The 13,814-nt window shown below is 44.3% G+C and overlaps 1 protein-coding gene across 2 annotated transcripts in view; it reads left to right on the top strand.

Annotated features, from left to right (window-relative positions):
- Positions 1-13,814, top strand: part of SPOCK1 (SPARC (osteonectin), cwcv and kazal like domains proteoglycan 1) — a 460,391-nt gene that overhangs the window by 202,675 nt on the left and 243,902 nt on the right. For both annotated transcript variants that reach the window (XM_069484074.1, XM_069484075.1), the window contains exon 2: positions 862-907. In XM_069484074.1, the coding sequence (XP_069340175.1) occupies positions 862-907 (46 nt within the window). The remainder of the gene's footprint in view (positions 1-861; positions 908-13,814) is intronic.

Here is a 13,814-nt window from a genome sequence, read left to right as displayed (position 1 = left end):
GTGGGTATGATGTGCATGGGTGACACCTCTGCAACTTACACACTGTTCGGTTTTGCTGACAGAGTGGGTGATCCAGAGAAAAAAGGGATCCAGGAGTGCTGGGGGAGAATAAAGAGAGTAAAAATTGGTTGTTTGGGGGGAAAAAAGGCTTATTGGAGTGAGGAAGCGGTCAATAGAACTATGAAGAATTGAGTGACTGAGACCCTTGCGATATCAAAGTAGTGGAGTGTCTGGCCTCAGAGCATACACTGATGCCACCTGCTTACAAGAAAGACATGGTTACGAAGAGACCAGATTGGCCAGTCTTTGTTTTTTCGTCTTTCCCTAGCTGGAGAAAATGCTATTAAGTTAAACGTATGCCCATGGTTAATTCCAACATTTGAACGGCCCTCTGTTTTTAGGTTTTGTGAGTGTTGAAAAACTGGAACTGTGCACCACAAGATACATGTCTCCATGTAAAAGAAATGTTGACAGTTGAATTATCAGCTGTTACAAACACAGAGACTTAATCATAAGTGAGAGCAGCAAGGCATCACCTACAGTATAATTGATAGCAAATACACCTTGCACTTAGAAGGTGTCGGGGTTTATATGTCAAACCAAGAAGAGCAATGCTGTTTCCATATTGGGCTGAAATGTTTTTATTATTCCTGGTGTTTAATACATAAGTTTGAAAGGCAGGAATTTGAAAAGCAAATTGATACTTTTGATTGCATGTTGATGCCTGTTTTGGGAAACATTTCTAAGCTGTTAGTGTTCTCCTTTGTGTTTTGGGAGGTAGGAAGGAAGGCAGGTTTTTATGCAGTTATGTGAGAAGCTTCCTGAAATCTGACCTTTGTTTTCTGTTTTTTCCTTATATAGGATGATTATTTCAGAAACTGGAATCCCAACAAGCCCTTTGACCAAGGTAATGGATGTGATATTTCTTGCTGTATAGTCCATGGGAAATGCTGTCTCATTTTTCCTTTCTTGCATGCTGAGTTAATGTTCCCCACAAAGGCCAGCCAGCTGTCTGATTTTATTGACTCTGGGGACTGAATTGAATGGGGTGAAAGAAATTGTTTTATTGAATTAGTTATTTGTCTGAGGTTATGTCTGGGACAGATTTAAACAATTTTTAAAAACTGAATTGACCAATATTATCACTGATTGGTTTTGTTAAGAAAAACAGTAACATAGTTACTAGATTCACCTGGTGAATTGTGGAGCCGAATCCCATGGTTTCATTCTTGGAACAGACTGTGCCTGGAGACACTCTCCAATTCACAGGAGCCACACAAATGGAACTTTCTTTCTAAAAAGAGGTTAATCCCGGGGGACTTTCCAGGCCACTAATATTTCATTTGTTAAATAACTTCTTCATGGTTTCTAAATAGAATCTTGTTTCAGAGTCGGCTCACTTGGGTTCAAGCCTGGTGCTCAGAGGGCCTTTCCCACCCACTCCAGCAAGCACGGAACCTGTCTCGCTCACGATAGCTGTTGTAATCACTAGCAGTGTCCTCCTGTGAATCATTTAAGACACAGTGAGGATCTACTGTGAATCACATCCCTTTTCCCTTTGTTCTACGTGTGGCTGCTGTTGGCGTAGACCCTGATGCTAAAAATGATGGTAGATTTGTTATTTCAAGTATGTAGATGCAATTAATGCTAAAACTCAGCGGAACAATAGTACCTACCATTGTGGCCCCCAACCCCCAGTCTGTGGCCCTGTTAGGGACCAGACTGCAGAGCTCTGCCGCACCGCCTCCCACCCTGGTCCGTGGAAAAAATTGTCTTCTGTGAAACCAGTCCCTGGTGCCAAAAAGGTTGTGCACTGCTGACCTACCACATCTCAGAAGGCTCACGCTTCTGAGAATCAGCTTCAGTTTTGAAGCCGAAGCATTGGATGTGATCATTATGGTCAACTTGATACAAAGAAATCAAGGGAGACGTTGATGTGTAATGGGGTGGAAGGTGTGCCGCTTTCTGCCCCCTGCTTTGTCGCTTTAACGGGTCACTCCCTCTGGACTCTGGTTTCCTTATAAGCAAAATTGGTATTGAAATTTACACGTATGCATTTAATTCATGTCTCAAAGCAGTGCAACATTTTGTTCATGCATGCATGCATTTATTTATTCTCAAATGTTTATTGAGCTTCTACTGTATACACAAGCACCAAGCCAGGTACTGGGGTTAGAGCAAAAAAGCTGTGGTGCCCACCCTAGAGTCGCTCAGAGCGGGAGTAGGGAGGGTAATTAGTCAACAACTGCAGAGGGATCTGTTAATGGCTGTGATGCAGGTGTGTCCAGGGAAGCATGTGACTCTATATGTGGGGGGCTGCGCACGCACGTGTGTGTGTGCGCGCACGTGTAGAGGGTAGGGGGTCCAGGAAAACTTTCCTTTGGAGGCTCTGCCTGGAATGTACATATCTTAGCAGGCTCTCAGAGCCTTACTCCTTTGCATTTCGAACAATGACTGAATCATTACAAGGATTCACCTTGAAAGCTTATGAAGGCAGTCATAATTTAGTTTAGAAATTTTCTATCAGGCGTGAGCCACATTTTTAAAACTTTCTTTTAAAAGGATGAAACTTTATTTATGAAGAACACTCAGATACAAAGCAACAAATTCTCTGTCTGTGCTGATAAACAAGTTCCCCTGCAAACAACCCTGCCAGGCTTTTGCTTGCAAAGGTAACTCAACCTACAGTTGCAGTGAACTGATTCTTTCTGGCCAAGAACTAGAAATAGGTTCTTGTGCTATAAGGATCAAATGTTGCCTGAATAACTACCATCTTTACTCTTCCCCAAGGCTTGCAAACAAATACACTTTTCCAAGGGAAGACATTTTTACTTTTACTAATGCACATTGGAGAAGGGAATGCATGAAGGTAGGGACCATTTGCCACTTGGGGATAAAATGTAGCTTCCCTTGGTGCGGGGGATAACAAAGAAACTTTGAGCGCCAAAGAGAATGTGATATTTAAACCTGCTTAGGTTAAACGTTGAAAGGAGGATTTTTCTGTCCTGGGAATGATGGCAACCTGTATCCAGCAGAGGCCCGCCCTGCTCCCTCTTTTCTGTCTCTGCAGGGTGGAAAACTGGGTTGGTTCAGATAAATCCTCCCAGAAAACCTTATGGCTTTATGGAATATAATTGAGGACCTTAGCCGAGCGGCCCCACTTTGTACCTCAGGTGTAGCTGCTGCTGGCTATTTATATACAGAGCCACAGCGAGAGCAGGCAGAGCTGAGAATAGCCCTCACTTAAAATCTCAGCCCCAGCAGATGTCATCAATTACATTGTGTGCTGCTCAATAAAAATGGGAGGTTACTATATCAGCGCTGACACCACTTGGTGAAATATAAACCACAGGCATGGGCAATGTAGAGCATTTCATCTTCCAGAAAATAGGAGAATTACTGAACTCAAGTGGAAGTTGTCAGCCAAAGAGAGAAGTCATTTCCCCTCCTAAGCTGAAAAAAGAATCAAACACAGCTAAGGTGGATTGTGGTGGGGGGAAACTTTTGGTTTGTAGAAACAGAACTTGTTGGAAAGCGTTTTCCATGTTTCAGATGACAAACGTGGGCTAGAAGAGGGATGGAAGGGGCTTCGAGATGGAGGTAGATATGGAGGGGCTTGGGATGGTAGAGGAAGAGGATGGGAAGGAAGGCCCAACATGGGCGATTCTGATATAGTATGATCAGAAAGGTGGGTTTGAAGCAGGTTGAGAGGGACATTTCTTACCAGTCTATCAAGTTTGAACTTTGTTTGCTTGGCAATGGGGAGCCATAGAAAGTCTTTGAGTAGGGGAGTGACGTGATGAGAGCAATATCTTAGAGGATTTAGTTTGATGACTCAAGAGCTATGATTAGGAATCCAAGACACACTTGCTAAATGATGTCATTCCTATAGGACTCTTGGGCAACTGCTCCATGGCATCTTTCATTGCCTTGGAGCCTTAGGTTCGGGCTGTCACAGACTTATCCATTCATCTCTTCAGGTTGACTTCTGCAGTGCCCATGGAGCTTCTGATTGTCTTAGGTATTGGTGTGGCAAATAAGAGACTGAAAATATTCAAGAAATAGTTCCTTAGCTGTAATTGCTCTGTCTGCTTAGATATTTACTGAACTTTGAACAACAGGGCATCCTGGAGCGAGCACTTACCATGTAATCGACTCCAAGGCAGTGAGAAGAAAAGCCTCTCACCTGGTGCTCTCCAGCGATGAGACTCAAAATGTCTTTAACTTGTTATCTTTAAGCGAACCATTAATGCTTCCATCAGTGGACTGTAATAGCCATCAATTTCAGGCTTTTCTAAGAATTCTTTCTGAGGTTCGGGTAAAGTAGTATGCCCTTTTTTTCTTGAAATGATTTAATGCCAAAGCTCACAGAAGCGATGGACAGTAGTTCAGAATTGAGGGTGATGATTATTAACTCGAGTGAGAAATTTCCCTTGTGAAGTCCACAAAGAAAGACGCCCTGCAGAGACAGGTGGGCAGGCTGCACAGTTTGAGAGAGCCGTGGGCGAATCCAGACGGGTTTCCTGTCTTGCACAGGCAGGAGAAAGGGAGGCCCTTCCACGGACCTCTCTGCAGGAGTCTGGCTGAGGCTGGACAGCTCTGGAGTGATTCCAGAGGTTTTGGTTGTTTCTGCCACTTTGCCCTGTCAGCATCTTCCACACCTGACCCCCCAAAAACCTGGGAGCACATATGAGGTTAGTGCTTCTCAGCTTGGGGTCTGATCGTAGCAAGATGCTTCCCCAAGAAAACAGTCCTTGGTCAAAAACATGTGAAAGGCTGTGCACTCCAGTCGCCTCTTGGAGATTAACAATGCCCATTAGCAATGTAAAAGCTCTGAGAGTCTTTCAGTAACGAAGCCCATTTTACCTACCATTTTCCAAATTTGCTGTTGACCATGTGTTTTCATATTTATTTATGTTTATTAGAAGAGGTAGTTAATTTGGTAGGATACACCTTGGTAAGTGTGGTCTGGCTTCTTGGGGTTTGGAGTCGGATTCCAAGTTTAGACCTTGCCTCTGCCTGTTACTGGCTGTGTGATTCTGGGCAAGTAGCTTAACTTCTCTGATTCTAAGCCTTCACATCTGGAAATGGCAATAATAAGTACTTTCAGTAGTAGCAGTGGGAAGATGAAATGAGTTAACATGCGTGGCATATAGTAAATGCTTGACAAGTGTTTTAGCAAGTAATTCATCCCATTCATTCCCTCCTTTTCCTATTTAGCTGCCTCTCCTTATGGCTTCCTTCCCTTCCCATTCAGGTTTTATCAATATTTCTTTCTCCTTTTGTTCCTTTCTGGTGGCCTTCAGAGTTGTGATGCTCTGAAGCTCTCAGGGCTAAATTGGCACTGGCCTGTCTTACATGAGGCGGGTCATTGTCATGGTGGACCCCAGATCCTCGTAATTAGAGCTGAAGAGGGACAGGTTCTTAATGTGTTCATCCCTTCCTTCATTCTGTAAACAGTTAACAAATGCTTGATGTGTAAACCCATTGTACTGGGTGATAGGGACAGCACTAAGGAAGACCTCTCTTGTGGGATGTTCCCAGTTGTCAGTCCTAAGAGACATCCATGCAAGGTCGTACCCAGGTATGGAGTGTATGTAAGTATGGGGGTGGCAGAGGCAGGGGCAAGAGCTGGTGGGGGTGGGAGGCAAGGGGGGTTGATCTGGGTAACTGGGAATCCATAAGATGTCGAGTGTTTATAGAAGTGACATAGCTCAATTTTAGTGGAGGTGACTTTTTTTTTTTGCTACAACTTGGCCTTAGGCAGTCTGTGCCTTTGGTGTGTGGATCAGGCTCCATGATGCCACACAACCAACCTTTGTTGGTAACAAGTTACCTTCAATGCAAGAATAAAGGTGTTGTCAGGAGGTGGCTTGATGAGGAAGGTTATCCAAAGGGTCCAGAGGGGACAGAAAGATACAGTTCATCGAACCACAATACTGTTGTGAAAACAAATGTATTGCATTGGAGAGTCACAGAATAGGGGATGAACAAGAAGCAAAGTGAATTCTGACAAGTTGCTTTAAAGCTTCCTGATTATAGTCCTTTTTTTGAAAAAGAAAATTTAAGCTTATGCACAATGCTTTTGCCAAATAAAAGGTTTTTTTTTTTTTTGTTGTTGTGTTGGGGGCTCAGGAAGGTAATTTGTGTATATAACTACTACATTACTTTAGGATAAAATTCTGATTACATGAAGATGTCTCAAAGTGATGGACCACAAATTAATTTAGGTTCTGTAGCCGTGGTCTATTCAGGAAAGAACCCACCGATTTATTTGGGTATGAAGTTCCACTCGATGAAATAAGCCATTTTAGGAGAAATGGCTGAAGAGATTTAGCACAGAAATTTTTTTTTTTTTTTTTTTTGAGACAAGTGTGTTCCTTTAAAGTAGAATAAATGAATGATTTAGATAAAGTGTATAGTCATTGCTTTTAAGGATAATGCTTTTTCTTATGGAGGGGATACTAATCGTTCTTCCAGAGCAGCCTGGCTGTAGCTAAACCTCAGATGATGCTGGGGATCTTCAGAGCGGAATACAAACGTGTAGAAATTGATCTCCAGATAAAAATAAGGCTCAGAAAGTCGGGGGCCCCTTTCACTCCGCTGTTCACTTGAATGGAGGAAAAGAAGAAAAACCTTGCCCTTTGACTTCCAATCTATTACACCAAGATCCTGACAAGCTCAAATCCTGACCAAAGCCCTGAACCGTTTTGAGGCGAAAATTCTAAAACTCAAAAGCAGGGAGTTCTTCCCGTGTTCCAGCTGTGTTTCTGGAACCAGAGCCCAGGGATTATCGTAGCATTTGTGTTTTGTTGAAGTTTTAAAGGGTGCCCAGGGAGTCAAGATCACTTATTTCTAAAATTGTTCTATAGAAGGAGATTTTTTTTCGTCTAGATGAATCTGAAATTTTACATGATAGGCTTAACAGAAATCTTAAGTCCCAATAGCTTTTCTTCTTGATGTGGAGTTTAACCTTACCCCAAAAAGAGCCTCTGATTTGCATTTATAGGGCTTTGAAAATTTTTCAGTTTTTAAAGGATCCGTTCACCTTATCTGATCCTGGAGCTGCTGATTTGCAGAGGCAGCTGGTCTGCTTTGTGGGAAGCGTCTTAATTTCTTCCAGCTCTCTCGTGTTGGTCTGGTTGGTTTCTCCCTCTCACCTGCACCTTTTCCAGATAGTTAGAAATACGCTTTTCTCTGCAGTGACCCCTCATCTTACGTTAACCTGCTCTGCACCCCAGACGTTCACACCTCACTCCGGCCACATTAGCCTTTCTCCCCACTGATAACATTTCTTTTGTTTCTTGATTATGACAATAAAAGTTACTATATTTTAAATTTTTGGAATATTGATTTTTAAACGTTCCAAGTCAGTTCTGCCAGACAAGAAACAGAAAACTATCAGTTCAAATATTGGTGTGCTCTTCCTTTAACTCAGTCTACCTGCTTTGACTGTAGGTCAGATCAAATGTTTTCTCTTTCGTCTTTGGCTGCCTTTGCCTGTTTGCTTATTTTGAAGAAATAAAACATCAGATATAAGATTGAAATCCCAAAGGTGCCCCTTCTTGGTCCTCTTTCCCATTTTCTTTTCTCTAAAGGTGACTATCTCATTAAATTGTTTTTCATTTCATATTCTTATAGTTTTATATTATATGTGCATATTTACAAACATTATGTTTTGGAATAGAAATTGATGTTTCCTTCTCTAATCTGTTTATTCTACTCAACACCATTTTTGAAGTTTTCTGTTTTGATATTGTATGATAGATCTAGCTAATTTCTTTATATTTCGGTATTCTATTAATATGCCACAGTTGATCTGATTATTCCCCCATTGATGGATGTTCATGTTGCTTCCATTTGTTTTGCTGTTGGGGCTGTGTTGTCTTGGCATTTCTAACACACACAAGCCATTTGGCAGGGGGGTGTGGTATCCCAGGATGAGGGCTGAGGTAACACATGGCTCCGCCACTGTTAAAATGTGCAGCTTCGTGCACGTCACATGGCCTTTCTGGACTTCTGTTTGCCTGTCTCTGAAATAAAGGAAGGGGACTAGATGGCTTCTGAGATCCTTGCCATCAATGGTAGTTAAGTTCAGGAAGCATAATTTTCTGTGTATGTTTTCTCATACAGGGAAAAAAATGAGAAATTTGAAGTGTGGTGCTCTTATTTCAAAGGTTACAGTTTAGCCAATGAGGTATGAATATACTGTAAGTTCATTAAAACTAATGGAATTAAATGGGCCTTTTAACCACAAGGGATGGGTAGGGAGGCGCAGGATAAAAAGCAAAAATGGGCCAAAGTAGGAGTCTCTTCTCACAGCATCCTGGGGGTGCTGTAAGCTGCAGAGGAAAGAGCAGGAGTCAAAAGGGCTCAAGTTCAAATCTTGGCTCTCCTGTTACCTTGCTGCATATGTTTGAATAAGATCTGGCCTTTGTTTTCTCACCTGTAACGTGGGGCTAATGATGTCTGTCATGTAGGGCATTTGTGAAGACTAAGTGAGATGATGTTTTCAGAGGGCCAAGGAGCGAGAGTGTGGTGTATTCTCAGGAAGCCTCCATTTCTTTCCACTCAGTCAGGTATGATGACTGTGTGGGTCCATTTGCTCATTGAGTGCCTGAGTTGCTCCGTGAGTGTGTGTTCTGGCTTCAGCCTGACTTCTCAAAGAGCTCCCAGGACCTCGTACCCATGGAACCAGGAGCAAAAGCCATTCTGGGCTGTGCCCCACCCTTTGGAGGGAGTAAGAGAGAATCAGGAAGGGTAGCCAAACTCGCCGTGCAATTATGGGGCACTGCGCCTTTCTGTTACCACGTTTAAGAGGTTCTTTCAGCACAGCAGACAAATCCATTTTAAAGACATGTTTATTACCTTTCCCAAAACTCATAAAATGTGGTTTTAGTTTTATCAAAAGGAAAAAAAATCTTCCTGCTAATCCACCTGGTAGAACAACAGTCCCTGAATTAATTATATTGTATTTGTTGAGTCCTAATGAACCAGCCTTGGTTTGGGAAGATCCTCAATAGGGAGAAAATGTCAGCTGAATTCTAAAATCGGTCAATAATGCTGTTTAAATTTTCTTCATTTGAGAATGTAGAGTGGATTAGAGCATTTTCACAATGGAGAGATGGCTGCTTGGATAGAGACTGCTGGAGTCGCTGTATCCCCCATACCTCTCGTGCCTGCGACGGAGAGTTTTGTTTCGTTAAGGTCTTCAGTTGTATTACAGAGCACGTCATCGCTGGGGACCTGTTAAATGTTCATTCTTCCCCAGTAGCCATGTGCGATGAGAGGGAACGTGATATATTGGAAAGGCCCTGGGCTTCGCAGTATCAAAGATTGGATTCAACTCCCAGCTTTTCCCTCTAACGGCTGTGTGTGCCTAGACAAGTGCTGAACTTTTCTGAGCCCCAGTTTCCTTATCTGTAAAATAGAAATTATGACATTTGTTACACCTATCGCATGAGGGATCTGTAAAACTCCTGACCCAATCTTACAATGAACGTGATAAAGGCCAGAAAGCTTTGTCAGAAGGTGGAGGCATGATGAGTTTGGGAATCTCATATTTGGAAGGATCTTAGTGTTTTTCTGATGTGTCTGCTTTTCCCATCAGAATGTGAGCTCGTTGCTCGGTTAATCATTGAGTCAAGTACTCACGGATCGCCAGTAGGTGCTATGTTGGTCACAGGCAGCATCGTGAAGGGGCTTGTGGTCTGACGAGCTGAGAGACACACATGAAAGACAATCACCCAGATTGGGGGGCTCAGGTCAGGAGATGGTCAGCTCTACCTGGGTGAAGGTTGGGAAAAGGATCCAGGAAGAAGTGAGCTGGGAGCCTTTCTGAAGATGGGTGGATATTTGGAGGGGGAGTGGAGGGGAGAGCATCCGCTGGGGAGAAATGCTCTTTGATAGCTGATCATTGCAAAAGTGAAGTCTGATACTGTTTTAGTCCATTCAGACTGCTCTAACAAAATACCATAGACTTGAGTGGTTTATAATCTGCAGAAATTTCTCACAGTTCTGGAGGCAGAAGTTTGAGATCAGGGTGCCAGCATGGTTGGGTGCTGGTGCAGGTCCTCTTCCGGGTTGCAGATGTCTGTACTCTCCTTGTATCGTCACGTGGGGGAAAGAGAGCCAGCGAGTTTGCCGGGGTTCCTTTGATAAGGGTGCTAAGGCCACTCATGAAGGTTCACCCTCGCGACCTAATTGTCTCCCAGAGGCCCGCCTCCTAATACCTTCACATTGGAGGGCAGGGTTTCAACATGTGAATTTTAGGGGAGCACAACATTCAGTTCCTTGCAGATAGGATGCTTCTTTTAAAAATGTTTGTTAAGAGAGAGGAAGAAAATGTAGTCGTCATTGTAGAGGCTGCTTCACTCTTTACCCATTTGTCTCTGAAGACTCATTCTGATGGGCACCGTGCCAGACCCCTGGAGCAGGGTAGCAGATAGCAAGGCAGGCCTGGTGCAGTAGCCTGGGGAGGGCTGGGGACACTAACCCATTCTACCTCCAGAGAGCAGCTAAGACCCAGCGCTAGCTGATGCTGGCCGTGATGGGCCGGGGGCCCAGCATTGCCAGGACTTCTGGTTTCTCCAGAGTAGCTGGGACTGAAGAGGTTTTTCTCTGTGTGAGGCCTCCTAATTCTTCCGTGTTGGCAAATCAATTACTTACAAACACAATGAGAAGGTCAATGTGTCAGTGGCTTCTCTCCTAGAGGGAAGCCAAGAGACTCTGCGAGACCTTGTGCTTTGCCTGTGGCATATGTGCTCTGGAGGCTGGTGAGTCCTTGGGGCCCCTCCGACCTGGAGCAGCTGGGTAGCCCTAGGGGCGGGGGCAGAGCACGGCAGAGCTGGCAGACTCTGGGCAGTCTTTGTCGGCACTGTGCTCAGAGACCACCAGAGGCCTGCTGTGGTTTGACTGTGTCCCCTCAAAAACGTGTGTTGGACTCTTACTCCCCGTGCAACGGTGTTGGGAGGTGGGGCCTAATGGGAGGCATTTATGTACCGACACACTATAAAAGGGCTCGAGGCGGCGAGTTTGATCTCTTGCTCTTTCTCACCATGTGATGCCTTACTCTGTGTTATGATGCAGCAAGAAGCCTGTCACCAGATGTGACCACTCAGTATTGGACTTCCTGGTACATTTCTGTTCATTACAATTACCCACTCTGTGGTATTGTATTGCAGCAGCACAAAACAGACCAAGAAAGGGCCTAAAGCCACTTGTGATAGGCGTGAGAGCCCCAGGCAGAGGGCTGGGCTGTTACTCCTGTTTCCACGTGACCTCCCGCATCACCTTGAGCTGGATTGTTTTAATCTTGAAAGGAGGGACACTCACCTATGACCTCGTACATGTACACACACACACAGTCTCACACTCACGAAAGTCATACAGAATGTAGTGCCGTTGTGACTTAGAAACATACCACGTCCCAGAGAGCAAAAGTGGAGCCCGTTTGATTTCTCAAGCCATGATGGGAGGTGCTGAGTTTCTTTGCTCCCGGGAAGGTGTGCGCAGGGCTGCAGGCACCGGCAGCCTGGCCAGGAGCAGCCGCTTTGCAGACGATGGCCCTGCGCTGCTCCTGTTCTCCTTTGGCTCCAAAAATGATGGTGGGAAGGGATAGAGAAGGCGGGAGATGTCTGTTGCAGTCATTGCCAAGGCAACACAGTCCCTCTGAGCCTGTTGGAGCCACTGCGACATTCTAACCCTGAATTTGCCCAGGGTTTGCGCCACCCTTGGGCCCCTGACCTGAACTCTGCTCCAGCCCGTCTTTCCTTCCTTAACTTCAGGACCTGGCGATCAATGCGCTTGAGTTGTCCTCCTGCATTCACCGCAGGTCTGTGGATGCTCAGTGTCCCTGCAGGGACTTACTTGAAATGTCACTCAGTTGCCCTCAGATCTGTAACCAAATGCATGCTAGATTGACATGTCTTCATTTTATTGCATTATTTCTTTTCTCTGCCTCATTCACCAAAAGGTAACTTAAGGGCATATGTAAGTATCAGGTGATAAAATGAACAGATGACAACATTTGAGTATAAGAAAAATATATAAGTAAATCAAAAACAGCTATAGCAAAGGTAACTTCTGTGCACTTCCAGGAGACCTGGGTCCAGAGCTTCCTAACCATCAAAGCAAGGAAGGAAGCTCAGAGCGCTGTGTTCTGGTGATGTGAAAACAATGCAGCTGTTCGAGAGGAACACAGGTGCCCTGGTACTGAGACCAGAGATGCTGTCCCCTTATGAGTTCTCAGAAGGGGGTTTGTCAGGGTGGATGACATTCCTGCCAGTGTCTGAATACCACAGTAAGTTTTTATGATTGCTTTGTCCAAGATGCGTCAGTGTGCAGTGATGCTTAGTGCCAAAGTACAGTTCCGTAAATGAACTCAATAATACAGAGTACGCAGTCTTCTAAAGGCCTGGCTTGATACATGGATAGAATTGACAACATCAGGAAGAATGGTTGGCCTGCGTCTCCATCAGGGAATACGTTGATTGTTTTGTTTCTGGTAACTGACTAGCATTGGGAACAGAGAGTTCTGGGCTTTTCCTGGCAGGAACGAGGAGTTCAGATGATCTGTGCTGCCAATTAATGGAAGCATATGGATCTTCTCTCTTCAGCCAAGTGGCAGGCAGAGCCAGTCTCCTTGGTTAGACATTAAGAATCCACACCGGAACTTTGATGCCTGACTGCATTGTCACCTTCCTCCACGCCGACACTGAAGTCATTTCAGACCCACAGGCAACTGGCTGATTAAGAACATCAGCATTCTTCCCCACGGGCCTCCAAACCCAGGGCAGTTACAGTGGGATTACTTGGAGCTTGACCGTGTAGTGTGGGCTTTATGTGGGTGGGAAATGCTCCCCTTGCACACAGACACGTAGATGTACACCCCTGTTTCTCACATGTGTGCAGACGCTCAAGAAATTTACATCTTATGTGAAGACATTATCAGATTCTTATTAAATCTTGCTATAAAATTCTGAGCCACCATCAGCTTTTGGTGTGCTGGTTACATTTGGGGGGATAGAGGGGAGGTGCAGCCTGCAGATTTTTTGGCAATGAAAAGGGTTCCTCATGGTAGAAGAATTTGGGCACATCATCACGGCACGTAGATACAGGAGTTTCGTTTGGGAATGTTTTCAAACAGGTGTTATAAAGCAGTCATAAAAATCCCAACAGAAACTCACAGAATGCTTAATTTCAAGCCACATCTCTTCTCCCTGACCCTGCTAAGATAAATTATTTGTAAAAGAAAAATATACCCTTGGGGAAAATATAATTTTTGGATATAAGCCATATAAATGTTGGCAGGCTTCTGCTAATAATGATGATTTTTGCTTTTAGCGAGGTTGGTCCTGAGTCATTCTTTCTATCAGTGATTAGGCAGGAGGAGAAATTCCCAGTTTGTGATGGTAAAATTATACTGTCAGATTAAGAGTGAACACTCTTCATTCTGCTCTCACAGCAAGGCACAGATTTCTTCATCCAGAAATGTCTTCAAGTGCTTTATGTATAGTTTTAGAAGCAGGGGTAGGGTGATAAAACTGAGCTGTGAGCAAGCCAGCACAGTGCCTGGACTTTTGAACTCCTCTGGACATAATAGCCACTCTTGGATATTTGTAGGTTGCTTGTAGGGAGGGAACTGAGGATTCTGTTTGGCTCCTGAGTGTATTCCTGGAACCAGTGGTGGGATTTGCAAAGGGCTAGATTGTGGCTCAGTCCATCTATGGCATTTCCACAGGACAGGCTGTGTGAGGATGAGTAGGCTGCATCGGGGAGACTGAGTCACCATCCCTGGTAAATACCATTGTTAA

The sequence above is a fragment of the Eulemur rufifrons genome, chromosome 10 (assembly GCF_041146395.1).
Source record: "Eulemur rufifrons isolate Redbay chromosome 10, OSU_ERuf_1, whole genome shotgun sequence".
NCBI lineage: Eukaryota > Metazoa > Chordata > Mammalia > Primates > Lemuridae > Eulemur > Eulemur rufifrons.
This window is presented reverse-complemented; position numbering and strand designations above follow the sequence as displayed.